The sequence below is a fragment of the Squalius cephalus genome, assembly GCF_949319135.1.
Source record: "Squalius cephalus genome assembly, chromosome: 24".
Classification (NCBI taxonomy): Eukaryota; Metazoa; Chordata; class Actinopteri; order Cypriniformes; family Leuciscidae; genus Squalius; species Squalius cephalus.
Window position 1 is genome coordinate 12,795,957 of NC_137145.1, and position 22,825 is coordinate 12,818,781.

The window sequence follows — 22,825 nt, forward strand, 5'->3', positions numbered from 1 at the left end:
GTTCATCTATTAACAGTATGCAGAATTATTAGCAAAGCAACACACTCTTTAAATCTCTTTTCTTGCGGGTGCAGATAAACGGAAATAAAAAATAAAGCAACAGCATTGTCACACGGGTTCAAAATGTCCTCAAATGAATCATAATGTCGCTAAGCTCTTTTTCATATTCCTCCATACACTCACAGGGGTCAGGCTAATGCATATTTCAAGAGAAAGTTGATGTGTTTCACTCAGGGGAAAGCGTCAGCTCCGTGGCTCTGCTGTCAAATATGATGGATGGAACAAGCTGCAATGGTTGGCCTCTGAGGTAATGCATATGCAACAGACTATCAGAATATGCAAATGAGGTGATATTGGACAACCTCTGAGCGTGAAGGTGCCGCTCAGGTCCTCTTGATGGATTAGGAACTTTACTGTTACCTGTGAAGAACTCGCCAAACTCCTGCTCCAATTTCATGGCACGGTCATATGTCTTTTTGGCCTGTTCGTCCGTCAACCTCTTATTCATCTCCCTGAAACGCAAAGGGTTTAGAAATGTATCAATCCCTTTGAGTCTGAACGCAATGCTATTTGTATTATTTATTGAATTAATACTATTAATAAACTTACATTAAGGACTCCATGGATCTAGGCTTTATAAAGATGGCAATGGGGTAGAGTTGTGCTACTTGTAGTCGTTTTATGGCATTCCCAGACACGTCAAGTATGCAGTGCTTTCCCTAGAAAAGCAATAAAGACTTGCTAAATGATGGGAAGCTGAACAGTAGAGCAAGGGGCCGTTCACAAAGAACACATTCAACGACACAAGGACAAGTGTTGGCCTTTGAGATGTCAAGTTAAAATAGGTTCAGCAAGGAAATGGCCCCTAACATATCAAGACACTCTACCAAAGTACTCATGAGTACTGTACATCTCTGGAACATGTTAAACTAGCTAGGCATCCCAAATTGTAAAATCCACATTAGTAAGCAGACTTCATGGCAATGTTGTGGTTGTAAAACCATAGCAACTACTGACCCTCTCAGCCACATATTTGACTGACTGGACGCTGGTTCCGTACAGATTGTCATTGTACTGTCCAGCCTCGATGAACTTGTGCTCTTGGATGTCTTTCTCCATCTGCTCTCGTGAGTTCACAAAGTGATAATCTCTCCCATCCACTTCATAATCCCGCTTTGATCTGGTAGTATCTGAGATTGGTTTAAAAAAAATCCAGGCTTTAGTTTTATAATACTTGGGTAATCAGTTCTACAACACATAAAAATGGGAAATCATCAACTTTATTATCTACATACACGTTCATGAGAAATACCATAAGCTGTCAGAGTGCATAGGGTAAATCTATTTTCATAAATAAAAAAATGATATCTCTAGCTATTGGGGTGACATACTAAGAGATAGAACAGCAGCAGTAAGCTAAGCAGAAATACCCGTAGATCCCACTGACTGGATGAACTGTATACTACAGGGAAAGACTGATGCTGTTACATTTTCTACTTATATCTTTCTCACTGCAGACTAATAATCTCACTTACCTTCTTGATCAGAACTGTTAGCCGCTTTTTTAAAATTATGAACATAAACAAAAATGGTTAAATAAAAGTCTGAAAAACTGAAAAACAAACAATAAATAAAGTGTTCAAGATGGAAAACATGAAAGAGCTCTGTGGCACTCATCAGCAAACTTTGAGAATGATATAGGATCTTTATTCCCTTTTGGGTCTGAGATGAAAACCTCCACAATGTTGTCATTTTATTGGTTATTTTCTATAGCATAAGACAACAAAGCTCTTTTCCAAAAACATTATAAAAAATCTTACAAAGTGTGGGTTACAAAGTGTTACTTTCAAGGTTTGCTCGAAGAACTTTTATTGGGTTTTGTATTTACTTAGACCAATTATAACTTCAGAAAACATCACAATAAAGTGACCAACCCTTACGAAAAAGAAGTATACTTCAAGTTAATTTTATGAAGTATACTTGAGTAATGTTCAAGTATATTTTTAAGTATACTAATATCAATGTGTACTTGTAGTAAACTTGTAAGTGTACTATTTCAATACTGCTTGGGACTAAATTGGCCCAAAGTATACGTTTAAGTGTACTATAAGTGTAAGAGTAGTAAACTACTTAGTGTACTATTTTAATACAAGTAGTATTTTTTTTAGTTTATGAAAGTACACACTGAAGTGTACTCTCAGTAAACTACTAGTTTAGTAGTTTATACTGCAAGTATACTTGTAAGTTTTCTACTTTAAGTGAACATAATATTATACTTATAGTTCACTATTTATATATTATTTTTGCACTTGCAGTATACTACTATGTTCAAATGAAGATATTATTTTTTATACTTGAAAAATACCTTTAACTTTAGCTTCATGCATCCTTTTTTAATCAACACTTGAATGTCGGTAAGTTTCATAAAGAAAGGCAACATTTTAAACAAAGAAAATCACATTTTCTTGATCAGATTCAGAACAATGATCAAAACACAGATGGAGTAGATTGAGTCCAACACCCCCAAAGCTTGTTTTCACTTCATGGGTTACGTTTCATTTCATTTGGTAATATTAAGCAGTTTTGATTTACACGCTGTTTAATGTTTGATGATCACGTTATTTTAAATTTAAGTGAGCAATCTTCTATCACTTGTTTCAGCTTCTTCTCCTGTGTTTTGATCCAGAGATTCTGTACTAGAAGATGTGTCATATAGCGACCCCTACCATATAACAGTGAAAACATGGATAGCTGGAAAATTCAGTCAATGGTGGGGAGTAAAGTAGAATTAAATTCCTATGTACACTACCAGTGGACTAGCCTACACAAAAATTCAGATATACAGAATTAAAAAAAAAACAGTATATTTAATAGGCTACTCGATCAAACGAGTTAACACAACTACAAGCCAAGTATACTTTGAATACTTAATTATACTTTTAAGTATATCTTGATCAAAAGATTGAGTTCAAGTACAGGCCAAATATACTTGGACTTTTCTCTCAGTATAAGTCAAGTACACTTACTGTAAGTAAGTACTGTAATTTTAGTAAATAAAGTATATTTTTTTGAAGTATATAAAATGTAGACTGAAAGTATACTTTCTTATTTTTAGTTTAAAAGAAGTATACTAATAGAATACTTGAATAAAAGTATTTTTCGTAAGGGTAGTTGAAATTTGTTAATCAGCAGACCTTGAAGTAAGTGATTTCATAGTCACAGCACAATGAAATGAGTTTCAGGAACTGCACAGCAATAGTTATGAGCACTGTGGGGCAGTAGGGAACACCACGGACTCTTATGGTCAGGTCACTTACCTTACCATCTCATTTTGATGAATCCCACCAGTACCACTATCAGCACAAAGGCTTAAAAACCCCCAAGACTACTGAACATAATTACAAACTACCTTGGCCAGAGGTTTTTTAACACTCCAGTTGAAATTTATAACGGCACCAGTGAGAATAACACAATACAGTATTGCTCATTTGGGCTCTTTTGAGACTGTGGTTGAGTCAGCCTCTACTGAAGGTTAATTTGTGCATTCTAAAGATGAAAAATTAATAATTAATGAAAGATCCACTAGGAGATTAGTTTATCTGATAATCTAACCACCTGGGCAAAAACCACAAGATCTCTGTAGGGTACTTACGTGGCACACATGACCCAAACTTGTCCGGGAACTCGGAGATGAGGTCATCGTTGACTCTGTCCTTCATGGGCCCCAAAATTATAACTGGTCTGGCGTAATTAACTGTTCAAACAGATAATACAGAAAAAACAAACAAATTGAACATCAATCACGTAATATATTTACACTTATACAGAACTTCATACAGTCCAAGCATGAGAGACAGTGGAGAAGCACTTACTCTCTTGTCTGATGACAGGCTCATACGAGAGGATCAGTTCCTCTTGACTCCCTGGAAACAGAACAGAGAAACATACTCAGTGGGGTGGGTGGTTGTGATGGGACTCAGCTTGCTTTCTGTAGAACGCCAGTGATCGAGACACATTTGATGTGCCCTTCACCAAGGTCTCGCCTCTCAGAGTGCAGCTCGAGTGGATGTGTAAATGAGTTACTGAGCATGTAATGTCATTACGTACTTGTTGACAAGGACATTTGCTTAAAAAAAAAGAGAAAAATGAAAAACAGTGGCAAAATTGAGTTAGCGCTCATTTGGGAGATTAAAGGGATCGGCAGAAAGGCTTTGGGATGATGATGGACAACAGAAAAGCAATTTAATCACGGGATGAGACTGACGTTTCAGACAGTGACAATACTAATTGAATATATAAGTACAATTATGGGAACGCAGGTCCAGTGTGACGCTAGTTTTGAGGTAGTCTGCGCACACAGGGACTTCAAGTTGCCAGAGTAGTTTATTTTTAGCCCTGGGATGAACAGAAGCAGGCTGCCGCAGGAACACTATATGGTTATTATCCATCGATTCAAACCCAGATAGGATCGAGTGTTATTCTGAGCCAGAGATTAATTTCTCTCATTGGAAGTGGTAACATAAAACTATACAGAATGAATCACGCATGAATCAGCTACTGTGTAGTGCTCCACTCTTACCCAAAACAATTTAGATGCTGTGGAAAAGCTAGATGGCCTCTATTGTTGTAGCTATTGCCATAAACAGAATGGATTATGTCTATATACAGCCTTACAAACACAAAGCACACTCTAAAGCTCTGTTCAACAACCTAATGAGCTGCCAACAGAGGCAGAATTTTAAGGCATCAAATGTAGACTCACGACACAAAGGCTGTTCTGAAAGGTAGGCAACTTAATTTTGCTTTTAAAATTTGGTAAAAAGGGGATATATCAAATGCTATTGCAAGTTGAGTCTCACATGGATAGTTATGTATAGTACTAAAAATCAGTCATGGTGGTTAGAAGGCAGCTGCCTATGTAGGTAGGCAGGAAAGGAAAGGACGAGTTTTATGCATTAAACAGCCGTCAAGATGACAGCATCTGTGAGGATTTTAAACAAGGTTATGTGGGTTTGATCAATGTCTGGAGCTTTTGGTGGAGACAGATTATACATCATCTTGTAAGACCAGACAGTGACCTTTGCCCTCTGCGCCTAATATGGAGCCAGCTATCCACCTTTTCTTTTTTTTTGTATATTGCTTTTTCTGGTGATTTTTGCCTTTTATTGTGACAGGACAGTATAGAGTGGGCAGGAAGCGAGGTGGGAGAGAGACGGGGGACGGGATCGGGAAAGGTCCATGAGCCAGGACTCGAACTCGGGCCGCCCGAGCGCAATGGCGCTACATGTCGACGTGCTGACCACAAGGCCATCAGCGCCGACTATCCTCCTTATTTTTAACCTAAGAGCAGGCGTGGCTATTTGTAACTTGACTGTGCAAGGCTTCCGGTGGGATCCACTTTCAGTTATTTTTAGCTGTACAAAACAGCTTGTTATGCTGCTTGTTGTTGTGAATTGATATTTCTTATTATATTATTTTAATGTTTTGTCGTAATTATAAACCCACTGGTTTGTATCACAAATAGTTTTATCGTTTACTGCACTTTGTTATTTTTCTAGTTATTTTTTTTACTTACAGTGGCAAATTAATAAAGTCTCGTACAGTCACAGAAAGTAGTATACTTCCGTGTTGCAAAATAAGGTTGACTTAATATTATGCTTGTACTAACATCAGATGAATGAGACATGGTGACTTTAGAAAAAACATTGAAAGAAGTCCCTTATGCTCATTTATTTGATCAAATACAGTACAAACAGAGTAAAAAATATATATATTATAAAATATGAAAACAATTTAAAATGTTTTCTATTTTAATATATTTAAAATGTAATTTATTCCTGTGAAGAAAAGCAGAATTTTCAGCATCATTACTCCAGTCTTCAGTTTCACATGATCCTTCAGAAATCATTCTAATAAGATGATTTGATGCTCAAGAAACATTTACTATTATTATCAATGTTGAAAACAACTGTGCTGCTAAATATTTTTGTGGAAACTGCAATACATTTTTTTTCTCCAGCATTCTTTGATGAATACAATGATGTCTTTACTGTCACATTTAATCAATTTAATGCGTCCTTGCGAAATAAAAGTATTTCTTTCTTTCTATCTTTCTTTAAAAAAATAAAATAAATCATTCATATTAATTAAATGTTTCTTGAAATGTAACTCTGAAATGTTTAAACTTAAAGTTGCTATGGCTAAAACTGATATCTTTCTAAAATGAAACAAACTGGAAAAGATTCTTTCTGACAGCACATATCATTTTTCATCAGCACGTTATCAAGTGAGTCCATTTCCAAAATAAATTAAATAAAAGCCACAAATCTTGTTTACCGGCCAAGGGGAAACAAACAAGTCATATTTCATTATGTTGACGATGGCACTCAATGGCTGTCTAGAAGAGCATCATGCAATATGACAATTATATGGCAAAACCTAATCTGTCCAATGTGACAAGCTCATCCATCCAGGCTCTGAATACACACTCGGTCTGGAAACCTGCCACTCTCAAGATGACTTCAAAACCTGACAGCTAATGTTTTGGAGCTGGACTACAGTACTATATCTCCAACAACCTGACCTAAAGTCATCATGTTACTCAGTAACTTTCTTATAACAGTACATTCTAGTTTTTAACAAGTCTAGAAGATCATTATCAGGGGCTCGCTATAAACTCTGACAGTCTAAGTTGGTTGTATTGGACAAAATTAGACTTGAGTTTCAAGCATAAAATAAAATTAGACACAGAAGATTAAATTAGGGACCCAGTACCGAGAAAGAGAGATGAACACGTTCAACCCAAAAGAAATATCCTCTATTCTGATCAAGCTGTATTTACTTATACATAAGCTGTGAACAACATTTTCTTCCCCTCTCTATGGATTATATCTTGGCACAAATACATATTAATTCATTGATAATATTGTAAATATTCTGTTTGACTGATGTGGATTTCCTTAAAATGATATTTTAATAACTGTTTTAACTAAATGCTCCTGATGTGAACATAAAACACTGTCAAAGACACAAGACAATATTTGGCACAGCACTGCAGAGACATCATAAAAGACAAAGACAAAGGACTAGAAAGTAGCATAGATATCTATGAACAGATAATCAGAATTTATCACTTCTATGTGTCTTTTATTGTAGCATTTACATTTGACAAACCCACCCTAAACAAGACATACAATCAAAACAAAACTGTTCAATTTACATTTCATCATTTTTAGCCAGAATAAACCTTTTCCAGCTATGCAAGACTAAACATCAGAAAACAGCACAACAGTCTTGACGTACAAACTAAACGAACAACATTTGACAAACTTTTCTCACACGTGTTAAGTTCATGCAACATTTTAGCTACCACATAAACCTAAGGATGATAATGCAGGAGTCCCTGAAACCTGTAGACCAACATACATTAGTATTCTGACATGCAGACAGGTCTGTCGTTGACGTAACAGAAAAGAACAAATCTGAACTGAAATGTTACATGTGTGGTTGGGAGAGGGGTATTGGGTCCATTCCTTAACACACTTACTCAGTGTCTTTGCTCCGTACCCGTCCTCCCCTATTCCAGAGATGTCCTACACCACACAGCCGATCAGGGGGGCGGAGAAAGAGAGAGACGAAGAGAGATGAAAGAATGGGAGACAGAGAGACAGAGGGAGAGAGAGAGACAGTAAGGTTGTTGGTGGGGCGGGGAGAAACGCCAGCAGAAGAAGGAGGGCATGGGCTTCCTGGAGCTACCTACACACACCTAGACCTTTCACCTCACCCCGAGGATGCGTTTGTGTGAGCGTGTGCTGTTTTTATGTACCTACGTGTCAGAGTGCACGTGCGTTTGTGGCTACTTACTTTCCGAGTCGCTGCCGTCTTGCTCGTCGGCGTCCTTGTTCTTGTAGAAAGGGAACTTGCGTGAAAAGATGAAGTTCTTTCTACGTTTTTCACTGAATGACTGTGCGGAGAGAGAGCATGGTGCAAACAGGGGGCTCTAAACGCTGTCACAAACATGCTGACAAAAACAACACAACGACCGGAGCTAGACGTGAGGGACAGCAGCCAGGAAACAACCAAATATCAAATTGTATCATTCTGTTTTCATGGTCAGGATCGCTAATGAAATCAAATGAGCAATTCACGGTTTTTATTTGTACCAAGGTAATTGCATTATTTTTGGCTAGAGCTGAAAGCACTTGGATGATCCTGAATAGGTGGTCTTTGTTTGTTGTGAAGGCTGATCCAAACCCTGCTGTCCATGACGTCACAGCACCTGAGCTATTCTTAGACAGCTCAAATGTATTCAAATCAAAACATGATCAGTAGAAATGAACATACAACGGAGGTAAACAATGATAAAAAAAGGCCAACTGAAGCTGGTTTAGTGCCATGCAAAGGCAAAGGGGACTTAAAAAAAAACTCCTATTAAAATATTAAGCATGCAGGACTCCTGACAGGGTGACATGCTGATCAAAGGGGCAAAATTTGTGCTGCTTATGTGTAGTATTATGATTTTCTGAAGGTGAATTGTTTTTAAAATGGTTATAAAATGCTGAAAAAAACAAATGGGGTAACATATATGTGCCTGGGGTGATTCTAAATGTGAACCTGAGCTCAATATGCTGCCTGATATGAACATAATTTTCCTGATTAATCTATAATGGTGGAACCCATCAAGGATATGTCCACATCATCTTTCACCCCAAAATTAAAAGAAAAAGAAAAAAATCTATATGACTTATATTACATCAAGTCTATTTTAGAACCATTACAATTTAAAATGTTATTGAAACTCCATTGAATAACGTAATGCAATTCTTAATAATGTGATGCAAAACTCAATAAGAAACAAATAAAGAAAAACAGTAAATATTTAAGTTGTAAAGTATGTAATCATATTAATATTTTTTATGAATTTAATAATGCTTTAATACAAATAATTGTCAGAATGTGATATGTTAATGAGAATGAGATTTATTACAGCAATAAAATCAGGAGTATTATGCTTAATTATGAATTGCAATGGTTCTAAAATAGGTTTCATTTCCTTTATGCAAATCATTTTTTTAATGATTTGTGGGTGAAACATAACCTAGACATTTCTTAATGAGATTCATACTTAAATGTTTGGCAATAAATATAATTTTGATTTAAATGCTTTTGTGTGTATTTAGTGGTTTTTACCTATTTTAATATATCAGTACACTGCACAAAATAAACCAATTGTACCCCTGATAGTGATTAAAGGGAATATTCATAACTTTCACCTAACTAATTCTCCCTATTATAAGGCATATAAACACTTCTAATCAATGCATTTTTAATCAACACTGACATCCTATGAATCATAAACCTGAAATGATACATACACAAGTTGGTGCAACTGAACACAAAGACAAAACCACACGACAAAATCCTCAAGTAATCCATCAGTGCCAACATCCCCACCCCTCTCCTCTTCTTTAAAAGACAGAGGGAGAGGGAAAAAAGAAAAAAGAGAAAAGAAACAAAAGACAAGGAAGAAACTGAAATTTGCAGGGCTGGCTGTGATGTTGCTATGGATACAATTGTAAGGCTGAAACCCTGAACGGCTCTGCGGTTGGGTGCCGAACTAAAAATACATCCTTCAGTTTTATTCAATTACCTCTCTCAAATACACACATAATAAATATTTACTACAGATGACCTTACCATACTGATCTCATAAAAGATGAAGAGACACATCTATGTACAGACATAATACAGAGGCTGTTTCAGTGAGAGCCTGTTGGGTTGTGCTGCAGTACTGATGCTGAGAGCTCAGAGTGAGCTGTCACACTGCGGCACGAGGACAGTCTCTCACACACACTTCCATTCTGACTGACTGACCCACCAGCACAACTTGAAATGGAAAAGTAAATTGAAGATGACAGGGAACGAAAGAAACTAAACCGGATAGACTGAAGAGAGATGAGTGAAGAGACACGACAGGGGCTGCAGGTGAACTGTGTCTAAACTGTCAATAAATCGCTGGGCCCTTCCTGTTTATACCTGAAAACTGGGGCGAACAGAATTTCGGATGTTGGCACTGACTTAAAGTCAAATAGAACACTTACCCCTTTAGAATCGAGGCTACCGGGTTTTGCGTTGAATTTAACCGTCTTCAGACGAGCTCTCTCTTTTCTCTCCACCCTGCCACAGGAATAGAGACATAGTCAGTGAAACACTTAACTAATGTACTTACACTACATTTGTATGGTTTTCATAAACATATTGTAACCGGTTTCAACATTAACAATTATTAGAAATGTTTATTGAGCACCAAATCAGCAGATATGATTAGAATGATTTCTGATAAAAAGTGATAGTAAAGATTTATATTGTTAGAAAAAAATTCTATTTTGAATAAATGCTGTTCTTTTTAACTTTTTATTCTTCACTAAATCCTGAAAAAGTATAACAGTTTCCAAAAATATATTAAGCAGCACGACTGTTTCCAACATAATAACTGAGTATCAAATCAGCATATTAGAATGATTTCTGAAGGATCATGTGACACTGAAGACTGGAGTAATGATGCTGAAAATTCAGCATTGCCTCACATGAATAAAATATATCTTGAAATATTAAAACAGAAAACTGTTAATTAAAATGGTAGTAATCGTTCACAATATTTCTGTTTTTACGGTTTTATTATATATAAAAAATGCAGTCTTGAAGAGCATTAAAACAAATCATTAAAAATCTGACCAAATCGAAATGTTTAAACGGTAGTGTACATACAATCTGAAACAACCAAAACACTTCTAATTTAGTTTTACATGATCATTTTTCACCTGATCTTTCAAACCAAACAGACTTTTGCTGCATACCTTTAAGACTGCTTAGTATGCACATAGTGTATTGAACTCTTTTATATCGGAGAAGAAAGAAAAATTCTTTCTTCCATTGTATGTTCCCTTTAAAGAGCCAACTTAAATATAGGGCAGTAGGGTAACGATTAGAACTAGGCCCGTCACATGTTAATTTAGAACAATTAATTATAAAAAACAACGCAATATAAATATTAAATCATCATGAAATCATGAACCTCACCTCCTCTTGCTGGGGATGACACCCATCTCTTCACTGTCCCCTTCTGGCGTCACTCTCCTGGCCTGCCACCACTCATCATCAGATGCATTGATGACATGGAGAATGTCTCCATATCGGAAACTGAGACCCTGACTGGGCAGACCACTATCCTTCGCTCTCTCGTAGTCGAACAGAGCCCTGGAGAGACACACACATAAAGTCAGTTTTACAGACCTGACAAATTTGCGCAACATTTCACATCCATCTGTCACTAAAACAGTAACTCAAATCTATCACTAAAGCAGCAACGGCTGACTCCTTGGAAAACAGCGTGCGTGAAATGTGCAGATATGACTGTGAGGGGTACAATAAGTGACACTAGTCACGGTAGCTCACATCATAGCGGTGTGTGGGTTTGTGTAGAATTATGGTATGATATGACGGACTAAAACAACAACCGAATGCTCCGTTCCATCAACATATAAATCTACAAGTGGTTGCAGTCACTTTTCTTGCCAAGCCTGGAAGGGCTTGCATCATATCATATTACAGCCAACATCATATTATATTAATATTTCTGTGGGGTAAGACTAGTGTGGCATTATTCAGTCTGTTTTAAAAATGAAAGTTGAACAAATAATTAATTCAGAAAATGTCTGCCCTTTCTACCTATCACTTCCTGTCCACTTACAAAAAGCCAAAAATAGCATAAAAATATGATAAAAATCATACATAAAATCACAAAAATATATACTACCGGTTCAAAGTTTGTGGTCAGTATTATGATAGAAGCACTATCTGGAGAGACAGGCTAGCGTTTAAAAAAAAAAACATGATTCATGTACTCATCCTTAGAAAGAGACACAAACACAATCCACTCTATTTAAGGAGCAGATTTTACACTGATGATCCAGGCTCAAAGACCAGATAAAAGGAAGGCTGAAAAAAAAAAAAAGAAAAGAAAAGGGGGAAGCATGTGAACTGGAGTCACCTACTGATCTTTAGTATGCACTTCAAAAATTAACATTTGTTTTGTTTAATTTTTGTGCTTTCGATTACATTCTCAATCTTTACCTGCGAAAATGTCCCAGGCTTATCTCTCTCCAGCAGGGCAGTGTGGATGATCAAGCAATGAAACACAGTAAAAGGAAGCACTATAGCTCAGGCACATGTGTACACAAAAGAACAGACAGGCTGTCAGTGTCCTATAGGCCTGCCCAGCTAAGTACACAATACAAGGGATAACCACAATAATGGCCTTTAAACTTGTTCCTTCAGGTGCGTTTAGTCACTGCAAGCCTAGCAGAAATCCTTTAATGCAGATCAGCATTATTATTCAGTTTGGGTCAATGAGAATGAAGGTGAAAAAGGAGACCTGGAGAAAACTATGTTAGCATTAGCATTTCTTCTTAACTCCAAATGCTTATAAAATGTGTTTGTTTTTTTCACAAAATTACAGCTACTGAACGGCAATCAATAAAGAATGATACTGATGGTGTAGTTACAGCATCTACCAGCAGGAGGTAACTAAAAAAACAAACTGAACTTTGACCCCTTGATGAAAATGTAAGCACAATACATAAAGTGGATGTCCGATAACAACAAAAAAGGGGCATTTATTCAAGCCATTTTGCCTTTTAGAACACGCTGTTCCTAAATGAAATGCTGCAATGATACCACACACTTAACAGCACTACTGCATATTCAGCCATGATAAAAGCTCTCACATAAAAAGAGAGACGAAAAAAACAAGTAACACTAGAACACCAGCCCCGGTCGTCTCTGTTCACTGCAAGCAGTCACTTCACCTTTCCTTTATACTGCCTTTTGTAACCATGACAATACATCTGTTCTGGAAGCCTATAATGCAGATGGCACAAATGAGATGTAGACAAAACTGTTATGAAATCAAAAGAGGGGCTAATGATGTCACTTCCGCTGGGTGACATTTTCCCTGCAAAATCCACAGCTGCCAGAGAACATTCTGTTACACTTTATTTTGATGGTCCACTTTAGGCATTGTGCTAAATATAAGTAACTGTGCAACTACATGTTAAACTAACACTCTCATTAAAGAATTAGTAGACTGTTTGGTTAGGGTTATGTGTTAGGGTTCGGGTTAGTAAAATAAGTTGACATGTAGTTGCAAATATACTTAGAGTAAGCAGAATGTCTGTTGGGGGAGCAACAAAGTAAAGAGTTAGCAGATATGAAATATTAAGCAGACAGTCTACTAATACTCTAATGAGAGTTAGTTGACATGTAGTTGCAAAGTTACTAATAGTAGAATGTCTAAAGATGACCATTAAAATAAAGTGTTATTGAAAATTCTCTTACAGCTTTCAGTGTTCTCATAAATGTTGCATGATTATAAGATTTACCTATTTAAGGTTTTGGATTAAAAACACAGAATGAAATGTTAAATCAAATGTTAAACCATGTGCATGTGTTAATATGTAAAATATCCTTGCTTGAATATAAATAGGTATTATAACTGTGGCTAAAATGATTTATGAAACATTAGATTATATACACTAACATTCAAAAGTTTGAGGTCAATAAGATTTCTTTAAAGGTCATTCTAAAACTAAATAATAAATAATTTCTAAAGAAACATAAATAATTTCTCTGCATCTTGTGCTGGTGATCAATATCATCCCAAGCATAAAATCAATGAAAAAGTACACCAGCTACCCATACTGCACTGCTGTGAGCAGATAACTGCATGCCAAAATTGATGGGTTGCACATAAAGTTTGGCGCATATGCTACTCTAATGGATGGAACATTTAGGTTCACAGATTTAATTTATTAAGCATGCATTATTCCACATCAAACACAATTTTCAGACAACTGATCTGCACTTCCAGCTGTACTCTAAAAGTCATGTGATGTTGCAAATAGGTCCGTTAGGGTTACTACGGTCACTGGTGCAACATTATTTCTAAAAGCAAGCAATAATGTGCAGTGTAATGGCGGCAAGTCACCATTACGGATCCATTACAAAAGACAAACTGTAATGAGAGCAAAGAAATGATCAGCACTGCACACGAACAAAGTATTATATTCAATGTCCTCATTAACCCCTGCTTCATTAAAGTATAAAACATAAACAACAACACACACACACACACACACACACACACATTGGAACACATGCCTAGGGAAAAAAAGCACATGTTCCCTATCATCGGCCAACAAAGACATTGCGGTTGTTATGGAAACTGCAAGCTACGTACAGTGCAGAAAAATAATATTTTTATATATGTTTGTATGCTGGCAGGTTCTCAGCCCATTACAGTGAATCCATCCCTCCATGGCATCATTACGGCAATGATGCTTCTCAAGACACTTCCAAAAAACAGCATGTGCTAGTGCAGTCTGCAGACAAAAATTCAAATTTACTGTCACATTACACATACTGAAAAATGCTCACTGCGGAGCATTATGTGCCCTTACGATAATAAATAGAACAAAATCATGTCTGTAAAGAATTCAGCGGTGAAATGGATTTATAAACTACCCAATGAAAGAACTAAAACATTCTGTATTACCAGAGCTGAGGCTTAGTGCTCATTTATGCTGCTGTTCATGTGGATGATGCTGAAGTTCAAGTCAATGACATTTTAGTATTATTTATATACTATTATAGTATTTATTAATATTTTGAACAAGATTTTTATATTTTCAATTTTCATTTTAACTTTAGTTTCAGTCATTATGATTTGCGCTGTTTTGTGTCTGTTGTTTTTCTATTTCTATTTACCTTTTTATATTTACACACACACACATTTTTTATTTTTCATTAGTACTTTAAATATCTAATTTCTAAGTTTTTAATCTAACATTTATATTTTATTTCAGATAAAGAAAATGATTTTAGTTTAGTTAACAATAGCTACACTGGTTTGAGTCTGGCTTAGTGCTGAAATACTGAAATACTGCGTGCAAAAGTGCCGAAACTGTTTAGTGAACTGAATTCGCCCCTGAGTGATTTGCCTTGTGATTTATTGTGTGGGTTTTCAGTAGAGCTGCAGGGCTGAATCTCTGTGCAATAGTCCAGGTATGTGTATAATATTCTGTGCTCAGCAGAAAAGGATACATCCATGGGTGGTGAACCTCATGGACAGCATTTTTTTCACACCAGAAAATGTCTGTAATATAATTTTGAGTAAGTGCTGCCTCAGTCCTTGAATTTTTTTTTAGTGTAGTATTTGCTAAGCAGTGAGATAAAAGCTGAAGCCATCAGCATGGCAAAAGGGGAAAAAAGCATTACATCTACAACACACAAACTAGCAGAAAGTGTCAGAGTGCTGGCAAAGGTGCAGATAATGTGGTGCTTTTGCTTGTTACAGAGAAATGTGGTTTAAAAGCCCCCTGAGAGTAAAGTAGAGTGCTATCTGTATGTGTAAATCAGTGGCCTCATGACAATAAGAGCTTGGGCTAGTGAAATAACAGGAGCCTAGGTGACATTTCCAAGAGTGAATTACATACACTGCAGTAACTGTGGATTTTAGGTTATAACTACATTTTTACAATTTCTGAAGGAAATGGGAGAGGTGATTGTTAGTGCTCTCCGTCTCCATCACAATGTTAGGATGGACACTTACTGGTCAAAGTCAAAAGAGTCCACCTTCATGGTGGTTGTCAGGGTCTTGCTATGTGGTTGTTAAACTTTACTGAGTAGTATCTAGAGTTCTGAATTGATCATTTGCAATCTTGGTTTATTAAAAAAATAACATACATATTAGGTCAGGACAAGAACCTGGGCATACTTTCCTGCTAAACATAAACTGGATAACTAAACTAAAAACAACAACACCACATGAACATAACATCAATATTCATGATATTATTTGCAGTGTTTTAAAAAAGAAATGAATAAAAATCTATATAGCTCTCTCACTGTCGCAGTCCATAGACACAACACAGCCAACTTCTCACAAAATAAATCAAACCACGACAACTTAGCAATTTATATTCTGAAATTTACATTTGCACTGGAAAAATCACACACACACACACACACACACACACACACACACTGGACTTTCTTGCTTAATGAACGGGATGAGGCGATGTATATTTCTTTCTCTGATCACAGAAAGGAAGGGTGTTGTTATGGTTACATGTAAATGCTACCGCAGAGGGACACAGAGAACACTTTGAGGAGAAATAAGCAGCGCACACACAAATACACACACACACACACAACACATTTCCACATTAGAGAAATTGTGATGTTGATTCATTGTGACAGAAACACTGAAACATGCTGATTGAGGAAAATCACTCAATAACTGACTCATCTGATCAGTCAGTGTGTGAATGGAATCATGCATGCATTGCTTTTACATTGCCATGTGCTTTCTATTCATAGTACACAGCCAACAGTGATCACACCTCTGCATTCATCTCAGATGAACTTTAATGCATCTCAATGCTCGAAGGCAACCTGGAAATGATACTGTTGTCATAATTTTCTTTTCTCCTCTACAGACTGAGCAGAGGTTTGTGGAGACTCAGTTTTTCCTGCCTCACATCTATCTCCTTCCTTCACTGCAGAATTCTAAAGGCATACAGTATACTAGTATGTATTCAAGTTTATTTCCTTCAGATACACTTACATTATATATTAGTCTTTGTACACCAAATAAAATTTCAATACTATGTCTGACCCTCAGATTTGCAGGCTGTTTTCTATATGTAAATTACTACTGGATGAGACAAATTGCCAAATGTAAATATGGGTGCTTAACAGCAATAGTGTTGTTATTGTTCACTAAAATTTAAACTATAAAAATATTTTTTGGTAATTAAAAAAAAAAGAAAAGGTGACACTAAATGAAAATATTCAAACTTAAATGAAAATTATAAATGTTGCCTTGGCAAGTAAACAAAATCAATGATAACAGCATAACAAAATTACAAATATATAAAAAAAAGCTACTTCAAAATATTAATAAATACTATAATAGTATATAAATAATACTAAAATAATGCTGGTGCTTGGCTTCTGGAGAAAGTATGTTTATATATGAAGAGTTCAGATGCAAAAGCCTTTATTTAAGTTCAGTAATTTCACTTAAATGACAATGAAAATTACCTATTAATTGTAATTTAAGTTAAATTACTGAACTTAAATATACAAGCTTGATAAAAATGATCATTCTAGAAGAAAATTTCAGATGGCACTTAGAGGCTTTTGCATCTGAACTCTTCATATATATATATATAAAAGCATGGACAAGACAGCAAGAAGTATTGCTCTTGAGAAAACAAAATATTATTGCAACTATGTATTCTGATGATAATTATACAGGGAGACCAGAAACACACAATAACAGGTATATCATTAAATATGAATGAACAAAGATTAATGAATAAATAAATATGGGTGAATATGGCTACAGTGAGGAAAATAAGTATTTGAACACCCTGCTATTTTGCAAGTTCTCCCACTTGGAAATCATGGAGGGGTCTGAAATTGTCATCGTAGGTGCATGTCCACTGTGAGAGACAATCTAAAAAAACAAAATCCAGAAATCACAATATATGATTTTTTAACTATTTATTTGTATGATACAGCTGCAAATAAGTATTTGAACACCTGTCTATCAGCTAGAATTCTGACCCTCAAAGACCTGTTAGTCTGCCTTTAAAATGTCCACCTCCACTCCATTTATTATCCTAAATTAGATGCACCTGTTTGAGGTCGTTAGCTGCATAAAGACACCTGTCCACCCCATACAATCAGTAAGAATCCAACTACTAACATGGCCAAGACCAAAGAGCTGTCCAAAGACACTAGAGACAAAATTGTACACCTCCACAAGGCTGGAAAGGGCTACGGGGAAATTGCCAAGCAGCTTGGTGAAAAAAGGTCCACTGTTGGAGCAATCATTAGAAAATGGAAGAAGCTAAACATGACTGTCAATCTCCCTCGGACTGGGGCTCCATGCAAGATCTCACCTCGTGGGGTCTCAATGATCCTAAGAAAGGTGAGAAATCAGCCCAGAACTACACGGGAGGAGCTGGTCAATGACCTGAAAAGAGCTGGGACCACCGTTTCCAAGGTTACTGTTGGTAATACACTAAGACGTCATGGTTTGAAATCATGCATGGCACGGAAGGTTCCCCTGCTTAAACTAGCACATGTCAAGGCCCGTCTTAAGTTTGCCAATGACCATTTGGATGATCCAGAGGAATCATGGGAGAAAGTCATGTGGTCAGATGAGACCAAAATAAAACTTTTTGGTCATAATTCCACTAAACGTGTTTGGAGGAAGAAGAATGATGAGTACCATCCCAAGAACACCATCCCTACTGTGAAGCATGGGGGTGGTAGCATCATGCTTTGGGGGTGTTTTTCTGCACATGGGACAGGGCGACTGCACTGTATTAAGGAGAGGATGACCGGGGCCATGTATTGCGAGATTTTGGGGAACAACCTCCTTCCCTCAGTTAGAGCATTGAAGATAGGTAGAGGCTGGGTCTTCCAACATGACAATGACCCGAAGCACACAGCCAGGATAACCAAGGAGTGGCTCTGTAAGAAGCATTTCAAGGTTCTGGCGTGGCCTAGCCAGTCTCCAGACCTAAACCCAATAGAGAATCTTTGGAGGGAGCTCAAACTCAGTGTTTCTCAGCAACAGCCCAGAAACCTGACTGATCTAGAGAAGATCTGTGTGGAGGAGTGGGCCAAAATCCCTCCTGCAGTGTGTGCAAACCTGGTGAAAAACTACAGGAAACGTTTGACCTCTGTAATTGCAAACAAAGGCTACTGTACCAAATATTAACATTGATTTTCTCAGGTGTTCAAATACTTATTTGCAGCTGTATCATACAAATAAATAGTTAAAAAATCATACATTGTGATTTCTGGATTTTTTTTTTTGATTATGTCTCTCACAGTGGACATGCACCTACGATGACAATTTTAGACCCCTCCATGATTTCTAAGTGGGAGAACTCGCAAAATAGCAGGGTGTTCAAATACTTATTTTCCTCACTGTATATGGGTAAATCCACTGTCCTCAGGATAGAACTCCAGGTTTGGACTCCAGGTTAGCTGAATCGCATACATTTTCCACCATATACTATGAATGCTCACAGTAAAGTGTGTGTTAAAAAAAAACATATGAAAACACCATTGTTTGGTTGCTATTTAAGCCTGCAGATGTGAGTGATTTAAATTATGCATAAATCTATGTTAAATCCAATGGTTCACATATTATGTCCTGCAATATGCTCATGGTTGTAATGCTAATAACTTGATGAGATAAAATAGTTAACAAAATCCAGTTTTCCATATGACACCCATAATACGAGCCCTAAGTACAGCATTAGTAAAACCACAAACTTAAAAAAAACAGGTGACTTTAGTGAGCTGATCTGTGCTGCAGCAAATAAATGACTCCTTATAAGGTCTCATTTCCTGTGTCTCTGCTCTTCCCGACATCCGTGTTCTGCAAACATGGCCAGCTCTACGGCCCAAATGACTGGCTACGGCACAATACAATTATCCAGCACCCACAGAGGGGGCCTGCGGCATTAGACTGCAGCTGGGAAGGAGATATTGAGCATCTTTTAATGCTGTGGGAGTGGTGCATGCTGTACTGTACCTCATGAGGAGAGGAGGTGTGTGTGTGTATAATTGCTGACAGGAGAGCTATTTATCACAATGGATCTCCACAGGTGCGCTGAAATTTTCCAGCTAACACACAATAACAAAGCCAAATCGGGGATCTACAGCTGCTTGTCGCTAGCTAATCAAGAACTAATCTCTGCTCTGCTGATTGTATTGTGAAACATATCTGGGAGAACCATAGCAGCTGTTTGGCAGACTAGCCAAAGAGTGCTGACGCATGGGACGTTTGGAGTGAACCTGGAGGCTGGAATATATCACGCAGGTCTTTTGATTATACTGTTTATCTTCTTAATAATTTCTTGAGCTGAAGTCAGTATTATGGAGGAGGTAAAATGTTTAGAAGCCCCAGGAAATAAATATTAAATATTTATCACATATCACCATCTTTGATTATAAAATATTAATATTGGACAAACATTATTAACAATAACTACTACTACAATAAGATTCATTTATGAGAATAAAGTCTGCAAATGAGAAATGCATAATGCAGAAATATAGACAAACAAAATCAAGTTATATTATTTACATCAACATGATATTAAAATGTACCCAATTTACTTTTATATTGTAATCAAAAATATCAAACTGACTAACAAACTAACTAAATACAAATAGCTTTCCTTTTCAGTTGATGTCACAAAGCTCATCAACCACACACACACACACACACACACACACACACTTTTGTTGAATTAAGAAGAGAGAACACATTAGCAAAGAGAGGTTTCTATAATGGATCACTGATGTTCACTTTCCTACTGATTTTAAATATCAATGGCTCTTCTAAATGTCATGTAAAACAGTATGACTTCCTGTGTAGTGAACACATGATCCCCAAACCTGGCGGATCTAGGATAAGAGCACACACATGAGACGTGTGCTACTTTGAGCGTGTGTGTATGTAAGAAGAAATGTGGACGCTGATGAATTCTGACTCAACTCACTCAGATACCCCGCTGGTTCACACGCAAACCCCTGAAGTGTGTGTGTCTAACAAATATCTTGCTTCAGGCTAGAAACATGTCTCATCGCCCAGAGAGACCACACTGATGTTCACATCAATCCTACATCAGTCCAACATAACAAGAGTGCCATGGAGAGACCGTTAATGCCACTTTTACATGATCAGGGGGCTGTTGGGATATCAGTATCCCATCTGTAATGACAGAAACAGCCATTTGCAACAAAAACATTTTCTTGATCTGTTTCTCATCTTGTTTTTCAGTAAAAATACTTCTTGTAATCTTAGTAATCTCCTTGAGAAGATAAATGGTGTGAGATAAGACTTGTTTTCAAAGATAATACCTTGAAATAATTTAAATTAAAAATTTCAATGCTATGGTTTTAGGCATAAATGTTTGCTAGAGTTTCTTTGCTTTAAAACAGAAAAAAATGCCCATGGGTTAAGGAAAATATGCACTTTTGTTTTTTTAGATAATGTACTGAAAAACAAGAGAGAGAAAAAAACATACTAAGAAAATGAATTCTTGCAGTTCGGAGTAAATGTGTGAATTTATGTTTAAATAGATGAGGTCTACCTGACATAGAGTGAGCGTTTCTGATTGGTTCTGAGGGATCCGGATCCAGAACTCATGCTGTGGTTCATCATCTGCTCTCGTAAGTCATGAATTTTGGCCTCGAAACGCCCGTATTCTGTAAACACAAACATAACCAAGCAAGCATAAACATGATGCAAAAATCTTTTTTTTAAACCAAACATCAAACTAAGCAATGGCAATTCTAAAATCTAGAACAGAACGTAGCACATGCAAACAAACAGTCTCAAACCAAAGAATTCATAAAAAGTTCTCTGGAGGGAAATGCTGTCTTAGTGTCTGAGATGACAGCTCCGATCGATACGAGCAGCTACTGTAGCTGTTCTGTGCTGACTTCTAGCACAAGGTCACACAGTCAATATAGGAAAGATAGAATAAATAGTAAGAGAGAGAGAGAGAGAGAGAGAGAGAGAGAGAGAGAGAGAGAGAGAGAGAGAGAGAGAGAGAATGTCATATGTATCTTCTGTGGTGAAAATGTATGATATCCGATAACATCCCACTTCAGTCTCTTTGTTATATGCAGGCTGATACTGAATCTCCACAGATTTCTGCAGAACTGAAACATTCATCATTCTGCAAGATAATAACCAGCTGACTGTATATTATTCCATATTTATGAACTTTTTTAAGACCCCCTATTCTTTTGGGTGTTCAAGCCTTACGTAAACACAAAAGCAAAAATAAAAAAGCTATAATAAGATCCCTCTCAACTTTAAACATATATGATGATAGATTAAGCAAAAATCCTTCTAAAACACTAGTACAGATGATAAAAAATGTATTTGCTTGAAACTTTAAACAGCAGGGCTACATTAAACTACATAAAAGTGACAGTAAAGACATTTTTAATATAACAAAATAGTTGTATTTTAAATGAAAGCTGTTCTTTTGAAATTTCTATTAATTAAAGAATCCTGAAAAATGTGTGCACAAAACATATTAAGCCGCAAAACGGGTTTCAACATTAATAATAATAAGAAATGTTACTTGAGCCCCAAATCAGCATATATTAATGATTTCTGAAGAATCATTTGACACATGATGTGACATGAGGATATGCCCCTAAAAATTCAACAGTGCCATCTTAGAAATAAATGACACTTCAAAATATATTACAATAGTTCTTTACCTAAGTAATCTTTAATTATAATAATATTTCACAATATTACTATTTTTACTGTATTTTGATCAAATAAATGCATATTTGTTAAGCATAAGAGACTTTGAAAAATTGAGCCGACCACAAACTTTTGAACGGTAGTGCATAGAAAATAATGGTAATTTCCAATAACAAACTAATAATGAACTGCACTTCTACAGCATTTGTTCATCTTTGTTTAAGTTAATTTCAACATTTACTTCTATTTGTTAACATTAGTTAATGCACTATGAAGTAACATAAACAATGAACAGCTGTATTTTTATTAACTAACGTTTACAAAGATGAACAAATACAGTAACAGCGGAAGGTTAGTTCATTTTAGTTAATAGATCAACTAATGTTAACAAATGAAACCTTAGTGTAAAGTGTTACCACAATAATATTTCAGAGAGAAGGA

General features: G+C 36.4%; 1 protein-coding gene across 31 annotated transcripts in view; it reads right to left on the reverse strand.

The window, feature by feature from the left end:
• The window catches only part of dlg2 (discs, large homolog 2), a gene marked incomplete at its 5' end in the record, with an annotated part of 236,204 nt that overhangs the window by 4,492 nt on the left and 208,887 nt on the right, over positions 1 to 22,825 (reverse strand). For 15 of the 31 annotated variants that reach the window (XM_079860352.1, XM_079860376.1, XM_079860378.1 and 12 more), the window contains 10 exons: positions 421 to 512; positions 610 to 719; positions 1,018 to 1,190; positions 1,536 to 1,559; positions 3,653 to 3,754; positions 3,873 to 3,923; positions 7,864 to 7,963; positions 10,101 to 10,176; positions 11,080 to 11,256; positions 21,249 to 21,363. In XM_079860352.1, coding sequence (XP_079716478.1) covers positions 421 to 512; positions 610 to 719; positions 1,018 to 1,190; positions 1,536 to 1,559; positions 3,653 to 3,754; positions 3,873 to 3,923; positions 7,864 to 7,963; positions 10,101 to 10,176; positions 11,080 to 11,256; positions 21,249 to 21,363 — 1,020 coding nt within the window. Of the gene's footprint in view, positions 1 to 420; positions 513 to 609; positions 720 to 1,017; positions 1,191 to 1,535; positions 1,560 to 3,652; positions 3,755 to 3,872; positions 3,924 to 7,546; positions 7,593 to 7,863; positions 7,964 to 10,100; positions 10,177 to 11,079; positions 11,257 to 21,248; positions 21,364 to 22,825 lie in introns of all 31 variants that reach the window. The other 16 variants (XM_079860360.1, XM_079860357.1, XM_079860353.1 and 13 more) reach the window with 3 other exon arrangements.